Source organism: Vigna umbellata, chromosome 6, assembly GCF_029865625.1.
Source record: "Vigna umbellata cultivar VRB3 chromosome 6, Vumbellata_1.0, whole genome shotgun sequence".
NCBI classification, from domain to species: Eukaryota; Viridiplantae; Streptophyta; class Magnoliopsida; order Fabales; family Fabaceae; genus Vigna; species Vigna umbellata.
This window is the reverse complement of record NC_142170.1, coordinates 8111484-8138151: the sequence shown is the minus strand read 5'-3', so window position 1 is coordinate 8138151 and position 26668 is coordinate 8111484. Positions and strand designations below refer to the sequence as shown.

General features: G+C 34.4%; 4 protein-coding genes and 1 pseudogene across 5 annotated transcripts; 4 read left to right on the top strand and 1 right to left on the bottom strand.

Moving 5' to 3' along the window:
• Window positions 1-58: 58 nt before the first annotated feature.
• LOC148196723 (uncharacterized) lies at window positions 59-5449 on the top strand. Its single transcript, XM_088093500.1, has 5 exons — window positions 59-772; window positions 883-1095; window positions 1198-1388; window positions 3804-3873; window positions 5222-5449. Exons 1-5 carry the CDS (start codon window positions 59-61, stop codon window positions 5447-5449), a joined length of 1416 nt encoding a protein of 471 aa, XP_087949626.1.
• Window positions 3698-9465, top strand: LOC148196722 (pentatricopeptide repeat-containing protein At1g06270-like). 2 transcript variants are annotated; one of them, XM_088092786.1, is made up of 4 exons: window positions 3698-4050; window positions 4134-4200; window positions 5222-5381; window positions 7450-8511. In XM_088092786.1, the coding sequence occupies exon 4, from the start codon at window positions 7483-7485 to the stop codon at window positions 8509-8511; it is 1029 nt and encodes a 342-aa protein (XP_087948912.1). In that variant the 5' UTR covers window positions 3698-4050; window positions 4134-4200; window positions 5222-5381; window positions 7450-7482. The 2 variants fall into 2 exon arrangements, with proteins under 2 accessions (XP_087948912.1, XP_087948913.1); XM_088092787.1 differs by having other exon boundaries at window positions 3700-4050; window positions 7429-9465.
• Window positions 8671-12422, top strand: LOC148196721 (shikimate O-hydroxycinnamoyltransferase-like; annotated as a pseudogene).
• A 5443-nt stretch (window positions 12423-17865) lies between these two features.
• Window positions 17866-21341, top strand: LOC148196720 (basic leucine zipper 34-like). Its single transcript, XM_088093723.1, has 4 exons — window positions 17866-18903; window positions 19395-19485; window positions 19826-19952; window positions 20697-21341. Exons 1-4 carry the CDS (start codon window positions 18305-18307, stop codon window positions 20846-20848), a joined length of 969 nt encoding a protein of 322 aa, XP_087949849.1. The 5' UTR covers window positions 17866-18304; the 3' UTR covers window positions 20849-21341.
• A 1695-nt stretch (window positions 21342-23036) lies between these two features.
• LOC148196719 (rac-like GTP-binding protein RAC2) lies at window positions 23037-24257 on the bottom strand. Its single transcript, XM_088093499.1, has 5 exons — window positions 23928-24257; window positions 23752-23839; window positions 23445-23554; window positions 23240-23303; window positions 23037-23128 (listed from the first exon to the last, which is right to left on the bottom strand). Exons 1-5 carry the CDS (start codon window positions 24024-24026, stop codon window positions 23037-23039), a joined length of 453 nt encoding a protein of 150 aa, XP_087949625.1. The 5' UTR covers window positions 24027-24257.
• Window positions 24258-26668: the final 2411 nt, after the last annotated feature.

The following is a 26668-nucleotide window of genomic DNA, read 5'->3' as shown; positions in this document are numbered from 1 at the left end:
AAATAAAGTCGCGGATGCCTTGTCTAGAAAGGGTGAAGGGGATGTGGAGGAGCTAGAGATGAGCACTATATCCCGACCTTATTGGCATGATTTCCAAGACGTTTTGAAGGAAGTAGAGGCGGATGACACACTCAGAAGGATCATCGAAGATGTAAGAAGGGATCCGAATACACACGCGGCCTATACATTGGAGAATGACCGCTTGCATTATAAGGGGAGGTTGGTTTTGTCGGCCAAATCCAGCTGGATTCCTAGATTGTTAGCTGAATTTCACGTGACCAACACTGGGGGACATTCGGGAGTATTTCGAACATATAGGAGAATCGCTCAATCCTTATATTGGGTGGGAATGAAAAAAACGGTGACCGAATTTGTGGCTGCGTGCGTGATCTGCCAACAACATAAGTATCTGGCTGCATCACCCCAAGGGCTATTACAACCACTGCCCATTCCGCAGGCTATTTGGGAGGAGGTGAGCCTAGATTTTATTGTTAAGCTGCCCAAGTCTCACGGCTTTGACGCTATCTTAGTGGTGGTAGATAGATTGAGTAAGTATGGCCACTTTATCGCGTTGAGACATCCTTATTCAGCACGTACAGTGGCAGAGACGTTCACTCAAGAGGTAGTCCGACTACATGGGATTCCTACATCGATTGTAAGTGATAAGGACCCTCTATTTCTCAGTATATTCTGGAGGGAACTCTTTAAACTGCAGGGTACCCAGCTCAAAATGAGTACAGCATACCATCCAGAAACGGATGGTCAAACAAAGGTGGTGAATAGGATTCTTGAGGGGTATTTGAGGTGTTTTTGTTCCGAGAACCCAGGGGATGGAAGACGGTTTTACCTTGGGCAGAGTACTGGTACAATACCAATTATCAGGCTGCAGCGAGATGTTCCCCTTTTGAGATTGTGTATGGACGTTCCCCACCAGCGTTGAGTCGATTTATTCCAGGGGAAACAACTGTTGAAACGGTGGCGCAGGATTTGATTAATCGTGATGAAGCGCTGCGGCAATTGCAGCAACATCTTAAGCAAGCGCAGGAGGCTATGGTACACCAGGAAAATAAAAAGAGGAGGGAAGCGGATATTCAGGTGGGCGACTGGGTTTATTTGCGGATCAGGCCCCACAGGCAGACTTCCATGCCAACACGTTTACATCCTAAACTTGCAGCACGTTATTTTGGGCCTTTCTAGGTGTTACAACAGGTGGGCAAGGTTGCTTTTCGTCTACAGTTGCCCGAGACAGCTAGGATTCATCCGATCTTTCACGTGTCTCAGTTAAAGAAAGCGGTGGGGGAGCACAGAGTGGAAAAGGAATTGTCGAGGGAGCTGCAAGTCGAGGGGCCCATGTTTTGGCCTGTGCGAATTTTGGACAGGAGGCAACGGTAGTTGGGTGAAGTTGCAGTCCCCCAAGTCCTGATAGAGTGGCAAGAAGGAGGCCATGAGGGAGCGACCTGGGAAGATGTGGCTACCATTCAGGAACAGTATCCTGAATTCAACCTTGGGGACAAGGTTGTTTTAGGCGAGGGGGGTATTGATAGGCCTCTACTGGTATATAGTAGAAGGAAAACAGGTACACATACCGGCACAACCTAACTGCCAAGGCAGTTAGAGTGGGTAGTTAGGAGGTTTGTATATAGGGGCTGAGAGGGTAGGTTGAGGGGTTAGCGAAGTAAATACTATTGGTTGTCAGGAACGTGTATCCTGATCGGGAGAGGTTAAGCTCTCTGCATTGTATCTTTGACTGTTTGATGAATGAAGAATCATTGTTTTCAGTACTCTTGTGTTGTGTTTGAGTGAAGAGAAGTGAGTACATTAGGTTCTTGATTAACGAACCTAACAGATGTTGCTTAGTTAATCAGATAAAAATTACATCAATAGTACATAATATATTATATTTATTAAAATGATTTCATTACTTTTGTGGTGTGAGGTACAAATGACAATTGGGTCATTTCGGAATAAGGTATTTTAGTCTTATGCTAAGGTTAGAGGATTTTATGATGCTAGACTCAATGACGATTGAGCAACAAGTTCAAATACAGATTAAGACTTTAGGTTCAATGTTGATTACGGTAATGGATTTAATGGGAATCAAGTTATAACAGAGAAAAGTGATAGTGAAGGAAAGACATTCAAAATAAGGTAGTGGAGTTAATTGGAGGTGTTTCAGGTGTAGAGGTGAAATTTCACTTAAAATAATTTTTGTATTGTGTATTTCAATGTAGTTCTTTCTGTGTTGGAGTAATCTATTCACCAACAAATCATGGATACATGTTACAAGTGTTCTCATATTAAAGTCAGTCCAAGTTGGATCCATAAAGCATTTAATGTCACAATAAAAGTCCCAATAATCATACTTTTTATATGTATTTCTAGTTTTTTTATTGATTTTTTTTATTAGGATCAACCTAATTATATCTCAATTTTCTTTAAACCTAATTACTAACCTATTTAGATTAATTAGATATTTAACTAATTCTAATAATGATCCATCGATTTCCTTCCTACCCAAACGATTGTCGTGTTATATGTACTGATCGACACATATAATACAGACACATATAATACATAAGGCCCCAAGACTTAAACTTAGGAAAAGACCACTTGCATGCCTCTACTCGCATCACTACCTTCTCCCTCCTTTCGACCACACTATCGAGCTGTGTTCTAAGCTAATCGACTTTACACTTTGTTCATTTGAATGAATTTGGGGAGGGTGATTGAATGGATTTGAAAGATAATTTTTTGTTGTTGTTTATTTGTGTTTCGGTTATTTGGAGACTAAGTTACCAAAGGCCTCCACAACTTGTCTTCTTGTCTGCCTGTCGTCCGGTCTCGCGTCCGACTCCTCTGTCCACTCGTGCCCGTCCGGAGGGAACCTGTCAAAGATTCTCCGATGCCAAAGTCAGTACGAAAACTCATGGCGATTTCTATGAAACAGTAATAAATGCGCAGTGAATGCAACCTAGCTACCACTCACCTCTAACCTGTATTTATAGTTTTTTGCTATGGGCTTGGGATTTGTGAAAGTTAATCACGGCCCAACTCCAGCCCAATAACTCTAATCCTTATTTACCTTAATCCTTTACCTTAACCACTTGGCTTATAGGTCGTCCGGTATTGAACGGTCGGTCAGATGATAGCGTGTGAAGTGAATTTCTACGCGAGCGACCGCCCTCCCATGCTATTAAGGGTAAGATGGGAGAAACGCTGGTTGAGTCTCGGGATTGCTGCCTGGTCGGTCGGCCCATACGGTACGCCGACCGGTCCATACGGTACAATTTGAGTGAATTTGGAAGTAAGTAAGAGTGGATTTCGAAGTAAATTTTTTTAATCTATCGCATCAATCAAATCCTATACTAATTCTTCCAAACTTTATTTTCAAATCCACTCTTACTTACCTCCACATCCACTCAAATAAACAACAACAAAATTTATCTTCAAATCTTCTTAAATTCATTGAATCACTCTCTTCTCACTCCATTTAAATAAACAAAGTCTTAGGGTCAATGTCCTAAATTTTTCTCTTTAGTGAGGGTTATCCTACTTCCACTAGAATCATAGCATATGTGACATAGGTCAAGCGAGTTTCCCAGGTGCTCGGCACAGTTAATTTAAAAAACCTACACTATAGTTTATCCATACTTTTTTTATACTTAAAAAACTCAAACTAATTTTACTAAAACTAATTTTACTAAAACTAGTTTATAGTTCAAAAATACTGAACTTATTTTATTTTGAGAACAGTTAACTGCGGTCCTATTTGCTTAATCACAATTTTCTTCGGATCCCATCAGACTGCGCTCGCCGCCGTTGAAGGCTGCCGCCATTAAAGGTTCGCTGCCTATGTATGCGAACGACGCCAGGGTTCGAAGAAGAGTGTAGGGCGAGTCGCCCCTTTCTCTGCGAACACCGATGCAGCTCCCTTCTCTGCGACGGAGTGGTGGTTGGGAGGCACGATTGGGAGGCCAGTGAGTGGCAAAACCTGGACTTTGCGAGGCGAAGGGTTTTATTTCGTACTAGGTGGATTTTTGAAGCGTCCAGGTAAGTGATTGAAGCCCCATTTCCAACATTGTTGATTGAAGCCTCATGTGCTGATTAATATTTTGGTTTGGGTTCCCAATTAGTTCTTCGTGATTAAGCATTTTAAGTGGAGGAGAAGGATTTTTGGCGAGCTGAAATCTTGAACCTAAGGTGCGTCAAAGTGATCTGCGTTTTGAATAAGTGTTGAACTATATATTATTTGATTTTTGATCTCATTTTCCATTTGGAATCAAGTGGTGTTGTGATTGGAGGTAGTATAGTAATTAGTGTTTTGACGGAATTCAGTTGGCAGTAGATGCGATGTTTTTGCTCTTTCCATCCTTGTAGTTTAGCTTTCATAGACAAATATTCATAATTTGATTCTATGAAAATAGTTTGAGATAATTCTTTCATATAAGTACCAAGATTAATCTATTAAAAATGAACTGAATTTAATCTATTAAAATGTTCCTCATATTGTAAAAGAATATTTTAATTACTATAAGAATGTGTGGTTTTAGCTTCGAAATTAAGGCGTCGGATGAATATAGGACGCAAAACGGAAATGGTACAGCTCTGTTTGGGTTAGAAATTGAAGTGGTGCAAATCTGTTTTGGGTTTCATTGGTCTCATTGCTTGTACGTTATGTATATGATATGTGTGTAATGACTGGAACCTATTACTGACTTAGTTTTACATTGGATAGGCCGTGTAGCTGTAGGGCAGAGTGTTAAATCCTATTTGGCTGCTGAAATTATCTGGGCACTATAAATGTAAACTTCATTAGCATGTGAAAATTATTAGGACAAAGAAACTGTCTCTGATATGAGTGCTTTTAGATTTGTTGTTTGGCTTAGTAAAATGTTATTATTAGGTACTACTTTGTGCAGATATCTGGAAGTTTAACTTCATTGCTGAGCAGAATGTACTGAAGTACATTGCTTGAACTAATATTCTGTTTGGCTTGTATCCTATGGCTGGTTTTGTTTCTCCAAGTTTGCGGGTGGATATTGTTTCATAGTTGTGTTGTTTCGGTTAAAGTGTATGTATGTCCATTTGATTATTTCATAGCTGGTTTTGTATTCTTTTTATTTCTCTTTCATGCTAAAATATTTTGCTGTCTATGTGAGGATAGAAAGATGTGAACATCTTTAACTTTCAATGTTTTAAATTTAAGTTTTGATTATTGTAGGATGGTGCAAAGAAAGGCCGTGCTGTCCTGGTTTTCATAGATGGAGCAGTTCTTTCAGTCAGTCAAGTGTTTGAGACAATTACAGAACTTGGCAATGAAGGGGGCAATGAAGGGGTTCAGGGATCTGATCCTCTAGTTCTTACATCTGCCTCGCTCTTAAGTAATTCTCTTGATTCTTCATTCTTCATTTTTTTTATGAACTTCTCTGTAAATACTCTCCACTTGTAGGAGCAGTAAATAAGAAGGTGGAATGCAATTGTGTGTTATACCAAAGTGAACTGTTTTATTGAATCAGTTTTAAATCCAAGAAGTTTACAATTTATGACTTTAATTACCCATTTGAACCCTGTAGTTGCCAAAATAGTGAATTAGGTCAGTAGACTATAGTTTATTGATCACTTGATCTTACCATCTTATTATGGGTGGTTATGCTGGCCCTTATTTCCCTTGTTTCTGTTAATATTTTCTCCAGTTGAATGAATCCATAATCTGAATCTCTTTGTTATCCATCAGACTGAGATGCATTAGTTTAATAAAAATAAGCAGACCCAGGAGTTGAATTACTTTGTATTTCTGGTTTCATGCTGAGGTTTAAGAGGAATGGCTCTGAATTGATGGGTGTTCTGATCGTGTTCCTGTTCTCTCAGATGAAAAAATCAGTTTCCTTTGTAAGCTTGATGACAAGAATAACAATTTCAAGCCATCAATAAAGTTAATAAAGGCTTGTTTAATGCTATAATGTGGCTTGATTGTCATTATAATAAAGTTTATTCTTTATTAAAATTAAAACATAGAATAATTTGAGGCCATTTGATTATATAAAATTACCAGAGATGTCAGCCATCTAGAATTTTGTGCTACCGATTGCATTTTGGAGCTATAGCAGAAAGACTTTATTAAGTCAAGGAATAGTAGTTTTCATTGGCAATAGTTGTGAAAATGATCTATTTAAGCATCTAAAGAGCAGTTTAACACAAACCTTGATTTATCTTTATGATTTTCTATAGCCTTTTAGAATAAACTATAGTGAGGATTTCAAACTCGTTTTTAAACCTTTTTTTAGTTCGCTGTACTGTCGTGATTTCGGTTACGGCAAGTTCCAATCCTTTAAACATGTCCATTAACCAGATTAATACACACTTATATAGCTGCAAATGTCACAAAATATAATATGGTATTTTAGGAATAGTTCCTGCAAGTAAATGTTGTATTCCTTTTCAAAAACTTAACTCTAAGGCAAAACATTTGTAGGTGTTGTTTCCTTCCTGTTTTCCTTTAGAAAAGTAACTCATTGAAATGCTTGAAAACAATTGCTAGTGTTAAGATGAATTCAAATATTGGGATGGTTCACTTGGTCAGGACTGAAGCTTGTTGATTGTACTTGAGTGCAAGTTATTCGATAAAATGATTGCACATGTTAACTTTTTGGGCCCCAACAAAGCCCATTGACCTCGTAGACTCTTAGAAGCTCATTACAAGTAATACTAAGTTATGAATTTTATGGTTGTGTTAATCCCTGTTTGAAACTCATTATGAGATTATGAAATTTTGGTTGGCATGAAGATGTTGATTTTTTTTTACTTTATGTTTTCCTTTAATAAAAGGTCTATTTTTTAAATCATTTACTCACATTCTTTGCTGACATTATTGCCATTTTTATAACTACCATCATGTCATCTTTGACTACTTCATACATCCTTGTACTTACCATTTACAACTTGTTATACATACGGGTATCCAACCCGATCCTCCTTTGCAACACCCTTAAATACTTTATTGTTGTCTGATATTGTTACGTTTAGCTAATTTATTTCAGTTCCATGTTCCAAGGAGAGCTATTTTGAACCTAGTTATATGTTTATTGTTAATCGTTACATTGTATGTTTATATCCGTTAATTTCATCTTGGATTCTATACATTGATACACAGATATGTTGGCTTTTTGGTCATGATGTGAGGATGACTAGCCACAATTTTGTGGTTTAATAATTTCACTTCTTTCTTTAACCGCCCTTAATGTTGAGTTGGTAGTTTCTAGTGAAACCTTGTTTCATGCCCCCAGTGTAAAGGCACTGCTCTGTAAAGCATACTGAAAAAGTTATTTATATTTTATTTTGTGAATGCTTAGCCACATCTATCAATTTGTTTTTTCCTCACACCCTTTTTCCCTATTAAAGTGATAAGTATTCTTCTGCTAATTTCCTCAGGTTTCATTTCTCTCATGCCAGAAGGTGCTCCGACACTATATTAGTTGATCCAGAATGGTAATAAGAGCAACAGTGCAGCATAGGTTTCTTCTTCACTTCCGGCCTTTTCTGAGCCAATGTCCTTCAGCTCATTCAGTGTCTTCATTGCAAAATCTTGGGCAGGCTGTGAGAGAGGAAGTAGAAGCGAAAAACTATGTTAAAATTCCTGACCTTTTCATTTCCTTGGAGTCGTGCCAAAATTCAAATCCTTTTTCTTTCTTTTCTTCATTTCCTCAGAACGTACAAGTACAAATTGTTGATGAAATTTTGCAATCTTTTATACCTATCAGACCACGTTCCAAGCCTCAGCTAGCTTATTCCTATCTTCTTTCTTACACTCTTCAAAGCTCCCATCCTTTCCCCCTTGCACTTGCTATCCTACAACGGACTCTACGATCTGGTTGCGTTCCTGTTCTTCAAACTCGTGTTCTCCTCTCATCAGCTTGGTTGGAGCGGCGATGTCTGTCCCAATCTGTTGATGATATTTTACTTCAGATGCAAACAATTGGGTATACTCCTGATTGTGGAACTTGTAATTATCTACTATCATCTCTCTGTGCTGTTGACCAACTACCGGAAGCTGTTAAAGTCCTTAATGGCATGGGTGGGGCTGGATGCATTCCAGATTCAAATAGTTATGGCACGGTAATTGGTGCAATGAGCAGAGTGAGAAAGACTGCAGAGGCACAGGATTTGTTGAAACAAATGGTGGTGCAATATGGTTTAACCCCAGGACAGGGAATACTAGTGAAATTATTGGCAGCATTACGGGCAAACAGGGAGACATGGAATGCTGTTGAGATTATTGAGTTCCTGGAGAAAGAGGGTAACTCCGTTGGATTTGAGAGTTATGAGTTAGTGATTGAAGGGTGCTTGGAGAAATGTGAGTATGTTTTGGCTGCAAAGGTTGCAACAGGGATGACAGAAAGAGGTTTCATACCATATATAGCGGTCAGACAGAAGATTATTGAAGGTTTGGTCAGTATCAATGAGTGGAAGATAGCTTGTGCGTTGAGACATAGATTTGCAGCACTTAAATCTTAGCTGTTAAATTTAGAGGCGCAAGTACAATGCTTAATGCCGATAGAGTGACTTGCAAAGACTTGTGACTTTTATGGTGTCAGTGTTCTTTTCTCAATGACATTGCTGGAAGATCATCTCACGGTTTGTGGCAGAGCAATGCAGCACGAGGATCTTGAATTTGTAAAACATTTGGGTGTATAATCTATGAAGTCAAAGCATGGAAAGGGGTGAGCATATTCTGTAGAACTTGGTTTTTTGTTTGAATTGTGGAATTAATATTCCTACTTAGCCAAATTATAACTCGGTTATTCTGTACCCCACTAGAATATTGAAATCAGTCACAGGGTAACTAATGCTTCGTTTGGTAGAAAGGGAGAAAAAAAATGAAAGAAAGAGAAAGTGGTAAGAAATAAGTGAAAAAAAATTGTTTGGTTGGAAAGAAATTAGAGTTTTTTTTTTGTTATTAATAATTTTATTTATTGTTATTTATTAAATTGATATCATCTTTTAATTAATTATTATTATTATAATAAAAAAAGCGAGAAAGGAATACTCCCATAATCGATTATGGTGTTTAATGATTGATTACGACACTTATAATAGATTATGGTTTTCAATGATCAATTATATGTCACAATGGATTATGGGCATAAAAAAACAATTATTTCTTCCTTATTTTGGACAACATTATCGCCATAGCATTTGCGTTCATTTCTTTCAGCTGCGCGGAAAGTTCTCTCACTTTCTCATCTTCGTTTGACTTTTTATTGACATATCTAGTCATCCAAACCACCATCCATCCTTCATACGTATACGCATCCATTGTCCTCTTAATTTGTGCTGCATTGTTCCAGTTTCTTCTTTTTTTTCGCAGAATGTTCAATTTTTGACTTCAATATGGCTTAACTTCACTTTCGCCTGGCTCCAACGCTTAAAACTTATTCTTATCACTGGTACTGGGTGGTCCTTTGTTGGGCTTACTGGTTTACAGGTAGGTTGATTACTAAGATGGATCTTGGGGACAGGAAAGGGTTCCACGCAATGCGCAATGAGAGAAGAAGACTATAGAGGACGTGAAGGGCATTTGTAAGTTTTTAACTTCGCTTTTCTTGTATTTTTATTTCTGTTTTGAAATTATTGTATTGTGGAGCTAAGTTCTTTTTTCCTAGTGCTATACTTTTTTGAACTGACACATATTTCATTCCTTCGACAACCATAATTATTGTATTGCAAGTCAATTAGCCTCCATGATATACTGCTTAATGCTGGACAGGGTAGCTAGCCTGCATGGCAATGCCACAAGCATCATCTTTATCCTTTGTATCACACTTCATCCTAATATAGCCAGATTCACCCTCGTTATTTCCCATGAATTCTTCACAAACCAGTACTGTTTCCTTCCCTCCATTCATCGCCAGGACACTGCTCTGTGCCGGGGATCTACCTTGTCCTGTATTTTTTTTTTCACATTGAATGCAGGCCTCCACCTCCATGTTAGCGCAAGTAGAAATTAAGAAAATAGTCCTAGGTGTGAAATGGGGTCTACATATAGAGTTGAGATGCTGGGTAATAAAGATGCAGCAGAGTTGTGGGTTGGGCGGTGATTAACTTCTGCTCGCTCGTTAGCTCCTTTTTCTGTGTCTTTTAGCCATTACTTCTCCGCAGTTGCAAATAGTAGTACTAATAAATATGGGGAAAATGAATTTCTAATACTTAATGACATTATATCTTGACGATGGAGGCAACGTGTCAGACTGTAATTCAAGAGAATTTTATGAAAGCTTAAATACAAGATGAATTTCAAGTTGCTAATACGATAATCTATATGCATTGTATCATTTGAGTGAAAAGAAAATATGACGGAAGAAAAGAAAAGTAATGGGAATAAAATCTTAGGAAATCCAGAAACATATTCAACAACAACAATAACTAAAAACAACTTTTTACATCTACCCAAGATAATCATTCCAATTTACAATATCAACTGTTGCGTTCTAAATAAGAAGATATCGTATAACACATTTCAAAACCATGTGCCACAATGGAGATCATAAATAACAAGTAGTACTGATTTAGAAAGTTGGTTGAAAGTTTAAGTTGGTGAGAGCATTGATTGAATTATGATATTTGTAGCCAGGGATATTATGGCTATATATAATGTATTGGTTTTGCATGAAAATGGTGGCATGCAGTTGTCAGCTGAGATTGATGACTATTGGTGTGAAGGAGTCGATAATGGCGCAACCTGCGGAGGCGACACTGCGGAAGGTGTTGTGGAACTCATAGATTTGTTGGTGAGGAATTACCTCAATCCCAGCGTCTATTTATACAGATCAAACGGGGCTTCCAGTTTCTTCAATGCCAACATTCTGAAAGAAGTTCTCAGTAAAACCCTCGTCCTTTTCTACCCAATGGTCGCCCGTCACAGTGAAGACCACTGCGTGGAGATTTATTGTGACGGTCAGGGTGTACTTTTCGTTGAGGCTCATGCAACCGTTGCCATGGACAACTTCACTCACACCTTTCACCATCGTAACCTTATTCCCGCGGTGGATTATTCTGCTGGCATTGAAACATATCCGATAGTGGTATTACAGGTGCGTGCCTTTTCTTTCTCTTTTTCAAGGATAACATAAAACTCATATTTACTGCACTACACTTCATGTATTCAGGTAACATATTTCAAATTTGGAGGGGTCTCGTTAGGTGTTGATACGCAACACCTGTAGCAGATGGAGCATCGGGTCTTCTCTTCATCAATGCATGGTCCAATGCGGCTCGTGGCATCGACATTTCTGTTCCTCCATTTATTGACAGGATCCTACTTCGTGCCAGGGACCTACCTCAACCTTTCCTCACCATGAATACCAGCTCTCATGACCCGTCATTAGCACCACCACTGCTACTACCACCACCAACACTAATGTGGTTGCTTCTATTTTAAAAGTGTGTGGTGACCAACTCAACATCCTCAAGGCCAAGTCCAAAGAAGATGGCAACACAATCAACTATACCACTTATGAGATGTTGGCAGCACATATATGGAGAAGTGTGTGCAAAGCAAGAGGCTTTCTCGATGAGCAAGAAAGCAGACTCTATATTCCAATTGATGGAAGGTCAAGGCTGCAACCTCCTCTTCCTCCTGGTTACCTTGGCAATCTCATCTCCACTATTCCCACAGCAGTGGTAGGGGATCTGGTATCAAAACTTACATGGTATGCTGCAAACAAAATCCACAATGCAATAATGAGAATGGACAACGAATATTTGAGGTGAGCTCTTAACTATCTACAGCTACAGCTTGATCCAAGTGCTCTGGTTCATGGACCACATACTTTTGGGAGTCCAAATGTTGGTATCAATGGCTGGGTTAAGTATCCAATCTATGATGCTGCTGACTTTGGTTGGGGAGACCAATCTTCATGAGACCTGGGTGGATTCCGCACGAGGGGCTAACACTCAACTCCAAGCTCAGGAAATGATGGCAGTTTGTATTTGGCAATCCCCCTACCACCAGAGCATATGAAGTTGTTTCAAGAATTCTTTTATGACTTTTGAGGGGTTGGATATCAACTTCATACCCTTTTCCAATGCTCGCTTCCTATCTTTTACTATACTGAAAATTAGAGCGTAGCTGTTATGAATTCAGATACTGACTAAGTTGAGAGATATGAAACAATGCTTTCAGATTATTGAAGTTTCTTTTTCCAATAAGAAATTATGATAATAGATTTAATGTAGTTGGACTTGAAACAGAAGTTGGGCAAGGGGCATAACTCATCTTCAGTATTCTCAGACTTAAGCAGAAGTCGTGTAGTATTCTTTATAGATTTCTTTTTGTTTTAAATCAGCAAGTTTGGAAATGGATATCTATTTATATAATTGTCTTGTTTTTGTTACCAACAGAAAGGAAAAAAGTGATATTTCTTTGATGTTTTTTATTGCATGCAGGAAATGTAATAAATCCTCTACATGAAGTTTTGAAAACAACTGTTTCACGAATGTATTCCTCTGATGGAGCTAATTGTCTTTCCTTTTAAACATTTGTGAAATATGCCTACTGAAGATACTCAAGTGCTAAGCATTTCATAAAAAATGTGTCAGTGACATAATAATTGTCACTTCAATTGCTGCAAAAGAATTTTTAAGAGTTTGCTTTTTAGTATTTCTCATTTTGTATCTGTTTTTGTCAACTTTTCCTTACCAGACAATTCTACATTTCTCTCGATTGTTTTGTTATGCTCCAATTAATTATTTTAAGTCTCGTATATAGGCTTGTGATATCAGGATATAGATATGAAGAACAGAAAAATGCATCACATAGAAGGTGTTTTTGTTCTAAACGAAAGGATTTGAAAGTTGGAGACATTGTAAAATTGTAAAGCATGAATCTTTCTCTGCTGATCTAATCTTTACTTTCATCAAGTTATGACGATATAATTTGCTTATTGAACCATAAATCTTGATTGAGAAACAAATTTAAAAGTTAAACAAGCTCTGCAGGAAAATGTTGTAAAAAAACTCAAGCTTCAGAATCTATAAAACTTGGAAACGTCTTTCATGACATGTTCTTGTATATCAGACATTAATGAATTATTACGAGTAAACCTATATAAGAAGTTGTAATCCTAATTTCAATTTAAAAGCTTAAAATAATGAACTTATATTTATTTTTAATATATGCTATTTAATATTTTATATATTTACTTAGTATGAAACTCAAATCGCACTTAGATTCTTATATATCCTATCTATATCTGGGATTTCTCAGCAACACCCTTTTACATGTGATCCAGAAGTTGGAAGAGTGATGTTGATGTAGTAAAGTCCAAAGTTGCTTCGAAGTTTTCTTCATCAGAAAATTCGAGCCTTCTTCCTCATAGTGATGTGCAGAGTAGCTCTCCCAAGAGCCTTGCAATTTCTGCAGGAATGAGAATACATCGTTTTTGTATGCATAGTGCTTTGAAGTTATAAGTTATGTAGACATTCTCCTTCCATCCTCCTTAGAAGTCTTTTAAGGTGATAAAGTTTTAAACTTTAATTTAGATATAATAATTTAAATACTTCATGAGATAATTATTGAAAGTCTCACTCAACTAAAAATAAGACTAATTTATAATATATAAATGGAGGTAAACTTTACTTTACAAACCTATTTTATAAAATTGAATTAGACTTAAATTCATATATATATATATATATACACATATATATATATATATACACATATATATATATATATATACACATATATATATATATATATATATATATATATATATATATATATATATGGGGTTTGCTAACGCGCGTAGACCTGTTTTTCAGTTGGTACATTTTAGCAATGTGTACCGGGTTTTAGTAGACAAAAATACCCTTATATATCATGGATTCTAAGTTTTAAAGTTAAAGGTATTTTAATAATTTTCATTCTCAACTAAAAAAAGAAATCCCTAAACCCTTGCTCACGTCCCTCATTCCTCTCAACCCTTTCTTTTTCATCTCTCTCACTCCAACATTTTCTCTGTCATCCTATGCTAGCCCCAGCAGCTAAAAGAAAATCAGAAACACTGGTTGTTAAACATAATGAGTTTTCGTTTTATAATTTTTGTCTTATCTAATTTTATCTAATTTTCACAAGCATAATGACATCAAAGAAATTGGTAATTGGCCTGGAAAAAATCAGAAACACTCGTTGTTAAACAATTTCTTACAAAAAATGATTTTATAATGAGTTTTCATTTTATAACTTTTGTCGTATATAATTTTATCTAATTTTCAAAAGCATATTAGAGATGATGGTTCAACATATGCAGATGATGAAATTAGAGAGGTTAGTCAAGATGGTGAAATTGAATAGATCTTGAATGAACATTTGCCTCAAGGTGAATATGTCAATAACTCAACTCTTTACACAGGCAAATTGTGTTTCTGATTTTTTAAATTAGGACTACAGTAGGGATGACAGAGAAAAGGTTGGAGTGAGAGAGATGAAAGAGAAAAGGTTGGAGTGAGAGAGATGAAAGAGAAAAGGGTTGAGAGGAATGAGACGGGTGAGTAAATATAAGGGTATTTTTGTCTACTAAAACCCGATACACATTGCTAAAACGTACCAACTGAAAAACAGACATACGCGCGTTAACAAACCCATATATATATATATATATATATATATATATATATATATATATATATATATATATATATATAAATAAGTGAACAAATAAAGTACTTTTAATCATTTAAATTTAGATAATAAGCTAGTTTCTAGAAGTTTTAGTCAATTAAGGATAACTTGTATTCTTTAAAATTTATATTAGCTATGAATTGATTTCTGAAGTTAAGTATCTATAGTTTTAAATTAAGTAATTTTAGTTCATCAATTTTTTTTTTCGAGATCTTTCTACCTACAATTAATTATATTTATTGGATCTCTCTATCTACCATTAACTATCGTTATAAATTACATATATCTTTTTCATTTTACACCTTTTAGTAAACCAAGCTTTTATAATTATATGAATTAAAAAATTAACTTCACATCCAAAGTATCTTTTCATTACAAGCAAACTAGCCAAAAGTTAACGTAACTGAGGGAAAATTAATGTTAGAGCTTCAATTTTCCGTTCCAACATAGACGCTAAACAGGTGAACTTCAAACAATAGTGTGTTGTGCGAACGCTAATATAATAACGGTTAAACCACTTTCGTGTTCTTTATTTTTGTTGAGTTTTTTCAAATAAATATCTTTCTTATTTTTTTTTCCAAATTGGGTCTCTAAAGATAAGTGCGAGAAAATTTATTAATATAAATAAAAAAAATAAGTGTGATTATACACACATTATTTATAGTTCATATTAATTGCAAAGAAACACACAAATTTAGAATTAATATATAATTTAATGTCGACTCTAGCTTAAATAAAAGTAAATACTATAAATAAAATAAAATTAACGACACTAATATTATTTATTTTTAATATTTTTTTATTTATCAATTAACTTAGTTTAGTTAAATCCCTTATGTCACACTAATTTATTCATTTCTAATATTTATTTTAATTATCGTTTATTAAGTAACATTAATTACATAATTAAAAATAAATAAAATTATCATTTAATAAGTCATACTAATTTTATTTAATTTTAATATTTATTTTAATTTAATTAGTGTGTTAAACTAATGCTAATATAAATATATTTTTAAATAAACAATTTAAAAGTAATTTTACATTTTCTTGACTTTTCATTTTCAAAGATTAACGTAACAATGACTTAATCGATTCTAAAATAACGTTACAATTTAGTTGACATAAATATTTAAAATTTATATTTTATTGTAATGATTAAAGTGGAGTATGAAAGGAATGCAACTATCACAGTTAAATTTCATACAATCCAATTGCAATTGTAGATACATAAAAACATATGGTTCAATTTCATTGAAAATCTATCTTAAAAAATTGTTTACGTACATGTCAAATAGATTTATATTCACAAACATTATTATATGTACATTAACATATTAGTGTAAAATATGGTAATAATGACATCATTTTACGTTGGTTGACCAAAATAATTCCATATAAATATATACAGTAATAAAATCGTAAATAATTAAAAGTTTTCTGGGTTGATATTGGGTAAAACACATAAAATATGTAAGCAGAACTCACGCATATATCCAAACACAATGTTAGGCTCTCTTGTACATAAATAGGTATTTTTATTTGCATGCTATCATCTAAATATTAAACTTTTTATTAAATACTAAACTTACTAAATTAAAACCATAATTTAACAGAATTTGATCAGCTGTAGAAGAAAAAAAATAAAGAAGTAATAATTTTACTAAATAGCGAATCAAACTTGTGTTATTTTTAAAAAAAATGTAAATTTTAACTTATAATAAAAATAAAAGACTCAATTTTGAACAATCTATTTTCATTAGTCAAACTTAAATTTCAAATGTCTGACTCGGTTCAGTTAGACTTTTTTACAGTCGTATTAATCCTTACAATTTTACTCGTTTTGATAAATAAAGATGAAATAGAACTATATACATACAAAGAAAGTTATTGATGGAAAAATGTTGGATGTTAGGATTATTTTTATCACTATAGTTTTATCTAATATATATATAATTAATATGGATATTATATTAACGATGGATATATATTTACAGTACATATCAATTTTTAATATAAGGCAACAAATTTTTCATACCTTTAAAATTGTGTCATACTATATATTAGAGAACTTCTATCCCTATACAATAATTTAATAAACAAAATATACTAACATAAACTAACATAAACTAATTTAGTACCAAACTTTTTACGATGCAATAAATTTCTTAGGGTGCATTTGTTATCTTTATCACTTAGCTTGAATTGCAATGCTATGAAGTGGTTAAGGGCATAAATGCATGTGTGAAGTCTATTATTATAACTTGTAGGTATATAGTAAGCACATAGTATTAATTTGTAGGGTGGGGTATGACCAAAAAAAAAAATAAAAGTATAGGATTGAGATAATGATTAAGGTAGGAGGGGAAGGCAAGGCCTAATAAAGAACCATATATATTGTATTAATAATATAAAGTTCATCCATTAAGATAGTTCTAATCATATTAAGCTTTGATAAATACTTTTTTATTTAATTAAAAACTAATTAATTAATTTCAAAAGAAGAAGATATCGGGAAAGAAACAAAAATGATATTTGAAACATAATTTTTTTTATATTAATTTATTTTTTTTTTTACATTTTATTTTCTGGTTTTTTTAAAAATATAAAAAAATAATTTTTTTAAATATTTTACTCTTACGATTATAAATGATAAATGTGTATTATGGTATGTTTATTTCATAAATGAATAAAAACACATAGAATTAGATGTTGAGAGAGAGAGAGAGAGAAAGAGAGAGAGAAGAGGCATATACCCTACATGTGAGAATGGTTTGGGGACAAAGGAAAGAAAGGATAGTGCGTGGAAACAATTCACATGGGAGCATAAGATAACATGATCCTTCATCTTTTTCTTATCTTAATTACCTTTTAACGAAATGATTAATGAGACACGTTGCATTATAAGCACTGCAACATTATTAAATAATCTCATGCACATGGCCTTTTCTTTCTATCACTAACCCCTCAACTAGACAATATATCTTTTCATTCATCATCATGCTAATACAAAATACCTTAACGAAATATATATTTTGGTGAAAAAGATAAAGAAAAATAAGGGCATCCATCCACTAAAAAGACGGACACAAGGGCACGTGGTGGCTGATTCCCACTACTTATTAAACCACTGGCGACTTTCCAGTAACACCGTTCAAACCCAACCCCTCCTCCCAGCTGTTCATAGCTGTCCAATCCCTTCCCATCCCCATGTGACCCCACTGCACAAACACATACATACAGATACCCCAGAGATTTTTTTCCCATTTTTAAACCCCAGAACAAAATATAACTATTCAAAATTATACCTTTTTCTTTTTTTTTTAATTTTCAAAACTTAAGAAAGTTCATGATTGTGTTGTTTTTTGTTCGTGTGCCTTTCTTACCTCTAACAACATTCCCCTGTGCTTGCTGGGAACGTGCATATATATTTATAAAAGAGATGTGTTAAAGCCTTGTTTCATTTCTTCTCTCTCTTCTTCTGCTGCATGATGTCATATGCAATATACAGATACAATAATGTGCATATTTTTCATAGGGACATGTACAACTGCAACAACATTAACATCCGAGGTTAATCTGTGGTAACACTTTCTTTCTGGTTTGGTGTGTGTGTGTGTGTTTCAAATGGCGCAATTGCCTCCAAAGATCCCAAACCTGTCACCGGGTTGGCCGGACTTCTCTTCTCAACACCAGAAGATGCCATTGCCACCTCTTATCAACGACACCACCACCACCACCCATCAAAATCAAAACCCTTCTTGGGTGGACGAGTTCCTCGACTTCTCCTCCGCCCGCCGCGGCGCTCACAGGCGGTCGGTGAGCGACTCCATCACCTACTTGGACGCACCGATGAGGTGTGGTGAGAACAACAACCATAACAATAGTAATGGCAATGGCAATGAGTTTGACAGGTTTGATGATGAACAATTCATGTCCATGTTCACGGATGAAGTAGTGCTCTCTGGGGTCCCCTTGCCACCACCGACTACCTTGTCCTCCTCTAACCCTTCTAGCCCTTCCGATCAGAACTTCTTCCATGATGAGAAAGAGAGCAGCCGGAAGGAGAGGAAGCTGCAGAAGGAGGAAGAGGAGCACCACCACCAACTGAAAAATGAAGCAGCCGAGGTTGAAAGCCAATGCATGCAGGAAATTGCGCAGCCTCCAAATGACACCAATACTTCTTCTTCCAATGAGAGAATTAGTGACCCCAAGAGAGTCAAAAGGTACGTCTACTATTCTCATTAACCATTCATATTTTTTCTTCCTCCAGTTTTAAACCATTACACAGAATTTCAGTCTGTTTTTCTCATACAAATTTTGCTGAACTTCATGTTACCAGAATAATTCTTCGAGTAATTAGTCTTTCACCACCCAGATAGTAATCAAACTTGTTCTCATCTCTCGTATTATTTTCCTCTTTATCGTACGACCAGTCATATCAATTATTTATTTCTTTTTTATTATTTTCTTCTGGAGTTTCTAAAGAGATGTCTACCAATTTTTTTCTTGAAAGAAAGCGGTGAATGTCTATTCTAATTTTGAGGTGGATAAATGATTCTTATACTTGAGAATTGATTCGCAAAATTAAGCGGTGTTTTTTCTTTTCCATTGGCTTCTGTAAAATGTTTCGTTCTTTTTGGGAAACTGAAAATGAACCATGAATTAGAATTTTTGTATTTTTGGAGTTCTGTTTCTAATTGTCGTCTTGCATCAGAATCTTGGCTAATAGACAATCTGCACAAAGATCGCGAGTGAGGAAGCTGCAATACATATCAGAGCTTGAGAGAAGTGCAACTTCATTACAGGTTTGCGACGTAACGTGATGTGACTACAATAAATCTTTGCTTGGTGCTGATAAAAAAATCTTTGCCTTTATTAAAAAAATCTTTGTTTTTTTCCTCATAGCCACAATAAATACTTTTTTTTAAAGTTAATTTTTATATGCCATAATAATAAATAACATAATTTTTCTTCAATATTTTTATATTAAAAATTCACTTTTTTTCTTAATTGTTTTCATCACCTGCCACTTATTTTATTTCACATTTTTCTATTGTTATGAGAAGCATTTTTTAATACGTGTGGTTGAAATAGCATTCACGAAGATAAAATATTGACCCTTTCCCAATCCGTTGACAAATGAAGGCTGAAGTTTCAGTGCTGTCTCCAAGGGTTGCATTTTTGGATCACCAACGTTTGCTTCTAAATGTGGACAACAGTGCTCTCAAGCAAAGGATCGCTGCCCTTGCTCAAGACAAGATCTTTAAAGATGGTAATTACTTTTCTTTAATTAAAAGTCTAATTTTTATTATGGATGACATAACTAACAACCCTGTTAAAAGATGAGGTTGATGGAAGCATTAATTATTACTTTATGGCATTTAGAATCCATGCTATTTGTCTGATCCAATGTGCTCTCCATTTACTTTTTCCATGTAAGTGAAATAAAAATTCCTCATAGTTTGGAAAAGTGTATTTGTCCACAAGAAGCTCATTTTGCCAAGTGAACCTAACCTCGTGGCTTTACTTGTCTTGATACTTGCTTCATGCATGTGATCTTATTCTCTCTCTCTTTTCTCTCAAAACTCTATTTAATACCAAGAGAGAGAAACAGAGAAATGTGGTTTAAAGAGAAACAGTACCATCACTGGAAACTGCAGTTCTGGTTTCTGAAAACATATTTTGTTATCAAATTGGTTCGAGAAACATGGAAGTTAATATGAACTTACTGTATAACTTTGTGTTTGTTTTAAAACCAAGAGGAAAAGAAAAAACATTTGTTTTAAGAATGTAAAGGAAAGAGAGAGAGAGAGTGGTAATTATTTTATTAACGTAGTTGCGAGAGAAAGACCAATTATGAAAGTGCAAGAGTTATATTGATTTTAGCGAAAGCTTTTCGTGTGCATCGCGATGTGACAGCGAAAAACGCGTATTTAAGTCTGTGTCCGATCATGTGTGATGTCTCCAAGTAGTTAAATTGTTTAACTGATTAATGATAGAAATGATACAAACGCAGCTCATCAAGAGGCACTGAAGAGGGAGATAGAGAGACTGAGGCAAGTTTATCAGCAGCAGAGGCTGAAGAAGATGGAAAATGCAGCAGAATCAGGTCCATTACCATTATGTGATGTTCAAAGAGAAAAGGAAGTACAACTTCTGAACGTTTGAAGAAGATTTATGAGATGAGAGTGTGGTTGTTTACATAAAGAGAGAGATGCATGGGAGAAAGGAAAGGTTAAATTTTTGTTGTGCATTGAGTATTTTGATTAGAGAATTGATGAAGTTTGAGTGAGTGAGTGAGTGAGTGAGTGGTGGTAGGCTTCTGGTGTGAAACAGCGCAGGCACGTGATGTGTTTACTTTAAAAGGAGGGGACCACTGAAAGCTTGCATGATTAGAATGCAGGGGATCCACATGTGCAGCAGTGGCATCAAAAGAGAGGGTGGAAGAAACAGTTGTGTCTGTCTGCTTTAACTTGATAGATAGGAGTGTGGTATATCTTCATCATTCCTTTCACTTCTTTATTTCTTCTCTATCATTCTTTTCTATTTTCCTTCTTCTTTTTCGATGCATCTTCCAAAACAAACACAACTGCCCATGGATCATGCATCAAATTAATCAACCTGTATATCTCTGTCATGGCTTTTCTGCTTTGCCTCTCTACTTTCTCTTATCTTATCTTTTTATTATTTCACTTAATTATTTTCTGAAACCCATAATGTAAATACTCACTTCACACAATTTTTCATGTATATATATAATAGTGTAGTTTTTCTGCTTTCACTGTTTCACAACTTTCTGTGTTATGAGATTGAATTACGTCACACCTATGCCAAAAGGTAAACATTGTGAGTGAAATTGCATTGGAGAAAGTGCATGTATGTTATCTCAATCTCATCTCACAATGTTTTTTTATCCATTTCTTATTCTCTTTTTCTATGTTTGCAAAGCTATACCTTTTTCCTTTTCTTTTGTACTTTGTTTGTCAAAAAAATGCTGTTTATTACTGTGATCTATGGACTCTACCGAGAAAATAAAGAGAAAGTCTTAATTAGCAATGGTGATTAACTCTAAATCTTAATATAAAAGATTTATCAGTATTCTTTATTCATATACTACTCGATGTACTTGTGTCAAATCCATGAATAGCTAATGTGTACTTTGCTCAAATATTAAAAATCGTACCATACATTTTGATAGGGAAAGAATCCAAAGGTGCTCTTGGTAATATATCTTGGCAATGAAAATAAATATTTTACCACTGTCAACACAAATCAATCATTTTCATTTTGATATCATTTATGAGTTTTTATATGATTCATCAAATAGAGACAACTTTAATATAATCTAAGTTCATCAATATGTAAAAAATGATTTCACTTTTAATTTAGAAGATTAAAATAATAAATTTATGAGTCAAATGGATTTTAACATGCGAGTGAGTTTGACTTACCAAATATTTATTACATGTTAATGTGAGATTGGGTTGGTATAAATTGAGTTTTTTAAGTATGGGTTAATTTAGACCTGCTCACATAATTCGTGAATTAAATGAGTTTACGGATTGAAGGTGAGTTTGATCATAAGCTACCAACAATACTCTTTACTAGTCTTTTTACCATTTTTTCACAATTTATTTTTTTATAATTATTCACTACTTCTAATTGTGTAGATTGACAATTTAATTTTTTAAATAGTAAAATAATGTTTAATAATATTTAAATAGTTCGAATATTTAATTTATTTGTTTGTCAAATTAGATAAATTATTATAATTTTCAACAACTATAGAAAATAATGTATAATAAAATAAATAAATACATTCATTAATGAGTTGAGTCATACTTAACAATTAATTCACTAGCCTCTAGCATCTGATAAGTCAAGTTGAATTATAAAAAAAAATTTATCACCAAAGGTGAACTGGATAAAAGTAAATCATTTTTAGCTTAACTCATTGTAAATTGAAATTAATTTATGTGTGTCAAATAACTCAATTTTAGCTTAACACATTGTAAATTAATTTATGGGAAGTCGAGTTGACTCGTTATGACATTATATTAATATGATATTTAATCATTCTTATTTTAATTTAATGTGAGATTTAAATTAACTTTAAGATTCTTAAACAATTATTCAAATTTGAGTTGAATTTAAGACATAAGAAAAAAGAAGCCTGAGTGAGTAACAAAATTTGTGGGAAAAATTTGTATGATGTGACATTAATGTAGGTTATTGGAAGCTAATCCAGGAAGACGAATCTAGTTGAAGCAGGATATTTTTTCCAGGAATAGGAAAGCAAGAAGATGCATANAAAAAAAACAAAAATTCTGTGCCACGGACAAGAAAATGGTCTTTGTTAGAACATAGAACATGAGTGACTTGCCTGGACAGTAGTTATAGGTGTGGCTCCGGGATGATCAATCAAATACTGCCTGTCTTCCCTCAAGTCTGCAGCAAATTATAAGATCACCTTAACTAAGAGATGATTGCACAGATGAACTTGTATGTAGCTTAAATAATACCAAAATATGAATTAATTTTCATAGTATTAGCTGATACCAAGTTTGGTTCCCACAAGTACAATTGGCACAGTTGGGGCATAATGTCTCAGCTCAGGAATCCACTGCATAAAATGGGTCTAGTGTCAGATTCTATTGGCAAGAATTATACCATATCACAGTTCACAGACACATTTGTGATGTTATGTGTCAGTAGGTGTAAATGTGTCATCACAGAGGGAGAATTAAGAGGCTTGTAGAAGAACCTTCTTAGAGATATTTTCATAGCTGGCTCTACTGAGGAGGGAAAATGCCAGCAAAAACACATCAGCTCCTCTATAGCTCAAAGGCCTAAGCCTGTTGTAGTCCTCCTGTCCTGAATTTATGAAGCTACAGTAAATGAGTAAGGGATGGAAAAACAGTAGCTATATCAGGAATTAAGGAGTTTAATTTCATCAATATCTACTTTTAGTGAACAAAACCTTCTTTTCACCAAAATATGTAAACTATGCACATTACAGTAAAAGTATACAACTGCTTGGTGATATAGTAACTAGAAGTTTTGTTACATACCAGCAGTGTCCCATAATCCCAGGTTAATTGTGCTTCCATCAACCACCACATTTGCACTGAAGTTGTCAAACACTGTAGGCACATAGTCCTGGTTTTTTTTGCAGAAAGAAAAAGTGAACTTTTCTATTGACCAAGCACAGGACATTCAAACAGCTAAAAATCATGCATTGCCATACCGTGGGAAAAGTGTTGCTGGTGTAAGAGATGAGCATACAGGTTTTTCCCACGGCTCCATCTCCCACAGTAACACACTTGATGAATCTTGCAGTACTCATTTTCAAGTTCCTGTGGTTTCCTCACCTCACATCACATGAAATCTCCCTTTAGCATTCCATTGCTCTCATGACTTTGAGTTGCTTAGCTTCTTTCAATTGAGGAATTGGAACTAAAAATGAAACAATGCAGAGAAATGGTTAGAAAGAAGGGTGAGAAGGTTAGAAGGGTCAATTTGAATTTTGAAAAGAAATGGAGGGATGATCAGCATTTAATAAGCCAAGTCCCTCAGCACCAACTTTAGTGACCCTCTTTTATCTTGTCCATTATTGCATTTGGCTTTCTGTTTCTTTAAGGGGAAGGCCAGAGCAGCAAAAGAGTTGTTTGGTGCAGTAGTGGTGTTTGTTGGTTAAGTATTGTACAAGGGAGAGAGTGAATAATTAGTATTTAGAACATAAGCATTCATTATCAACATTACGTTAGTCTGAATGGAATGCACTCATATTTTCAAAGATAAAAAAACGTAGTTCAATAAAAAAAACTTCATTAAAAGTTGTTAGTCATGTTTTGGATACTTGAATAGTTAATAAAGCTGATAAATATTTTATTGTAAAGAACAAAAGAAGATAGGCATTGCTGGGGTAATGGCTACAGCAGAAATAATGTTCCAAATGAGAATCATTAATTACAATTGGTGAAAAAAAAAGTAGATGGTAAAAACTGAAAGTTTGGACATTACCAAACCAAAAGCATGGTATGAAGTTGCACTATGGTGCCGTAAAGCGACACAGACTCCAAATATTGGACAAAGTGGAAGTGGGTGGATGAGTTTGACACTATAGTATGGAAAAAATTATTGATTTTCCAAGTCACCCTGACACTGATCAAATGATGAATCAACGTTCTGTTCTTGGCCTTGGTGGATCTATCCACATCTTTATTGGGTGGTTAGTACTATTGAAGACCCACCAATGTGTTCTTATTTTCATCAGCAAAGCAAACTTTTTGACTTTTAATAATTCTATGTATTCATTAATAATATGTAATTCAGCGCAGTATAATTGAGCACCAACTGTGATTTCATTCATTTGTAAGCAACTAGGATTTTTCTTTTCTTTTTCCAAAAATAAAAGAGAACGATTCCTATCACTGCCAAGTAAAAGCTGTATCTGGTAGTCAAATGTAAACCTCAGTAATGCAAAACTACAATACCATTTGATTCTACAACCTTTTTTCCCTCTTGGTTTGCCTTTCTTTTCACATTCTCCTATGTCTTGGAGTTTGTGATTTTTTACTCTTTTGCTTAATTTTCATGCGCGTCTGACCAACTCACTTGAAGTTAGCTTTAACATGTTGAATGCATCATCATGTGAATAGAGTTTCCTTAAGCAACAGCTCCAATAACCAGGGCTTTAACATGACGATTTAGTATGAAAAAAACTTAGTTCAACCCTGTTTTGCAGGGTAACTACATTACTTTTTAATATTTCTCATGACAACCTCAGCACATATATCTGCCATAATAAAAAGGGACAAATCATGTCCCAGCTGAAAATTTAAGCTTTCAATCTGCAAAGCAATATTTGGAATCATTAGTCTGTAAACAGCAATTGTTATTTATTAGATTCAAATATAGTAGAATTTTGGCAGTATAATAAAATACTTTTATACAGTTTTAAAAATCAAAACCTAAATTAAGGAAAAAAAATTCTACAAATGAATTTGCCTTTCTGAGTTAAGTGATCCAATTTGACATTTGGGAATAACTATCTGCTTGTAAACAAGTGTACTACTAATCAACCCAGTTTCAGGATAGCTGTGTAACAGGTTATCTAGCCTTTTAAAGAATAATAAGAATTTTACTTCATTGAAATTATTGAATGGAGACCTTTTGTACACAAGATTCAATGTTTCATGTAAGTTTGTAAACTGATATAAAAAGAAACTGTAAAATTTGATATTCTATTGAATTTGTACTTTATGTATAGTAACATGCTTGTTTTTATTCTCTTAAAACTTAATTGCACTATATTGTATTGAATGAGTAAAACTCTCTGTATAAATCAAATAAACAAAGTTAATTTCAGCTACAACAAATTATAATAACATTTATATTGAACTTTTAGTAATATGTTTATAGTCATCCGTGAGGTCTTATTTGATCAAAGTTGATATGATTCACGATTTTGTGGGTATTAGTAATTTCTCCATTTAGAAAAGCATAACATTTTTTCTTTTTGATTAGACAGATGATAGCAAATTATAAAGCTTATTAATTTGCCTCATTTCAAGAACATGCCTCTATGATTACTTCCATGACTGTCATTATAAAGTAACACAAACAGCCACCAAAAGTTTAACAATCAACAACCTATATAATTACAGGAATCCAGATAAGTAATCAAAAATAAAATTATCAAGGACAATTGTTATTATATATTATTTTAAACGACAAAAGAAAATTAAAGCATATTTGAATGAACATAAAGGACAACAGTTTTTGAGTCACTTCCCCAATATCAGATGTTGATAGGCCTCTACTGGTATATAGTAGAAGGAAAACCGGTACACATACCGCCACACAACCTAACTGCCAAGGCAGTTAGAGTGGGTAGTTAGGAGGTTTGTATATAGGGGCTGAGAGGGTAGGTTGAGGGGTTAGCGAAGTAAATACTATTGGTTGTCAGGAATGTGTATCCTGATC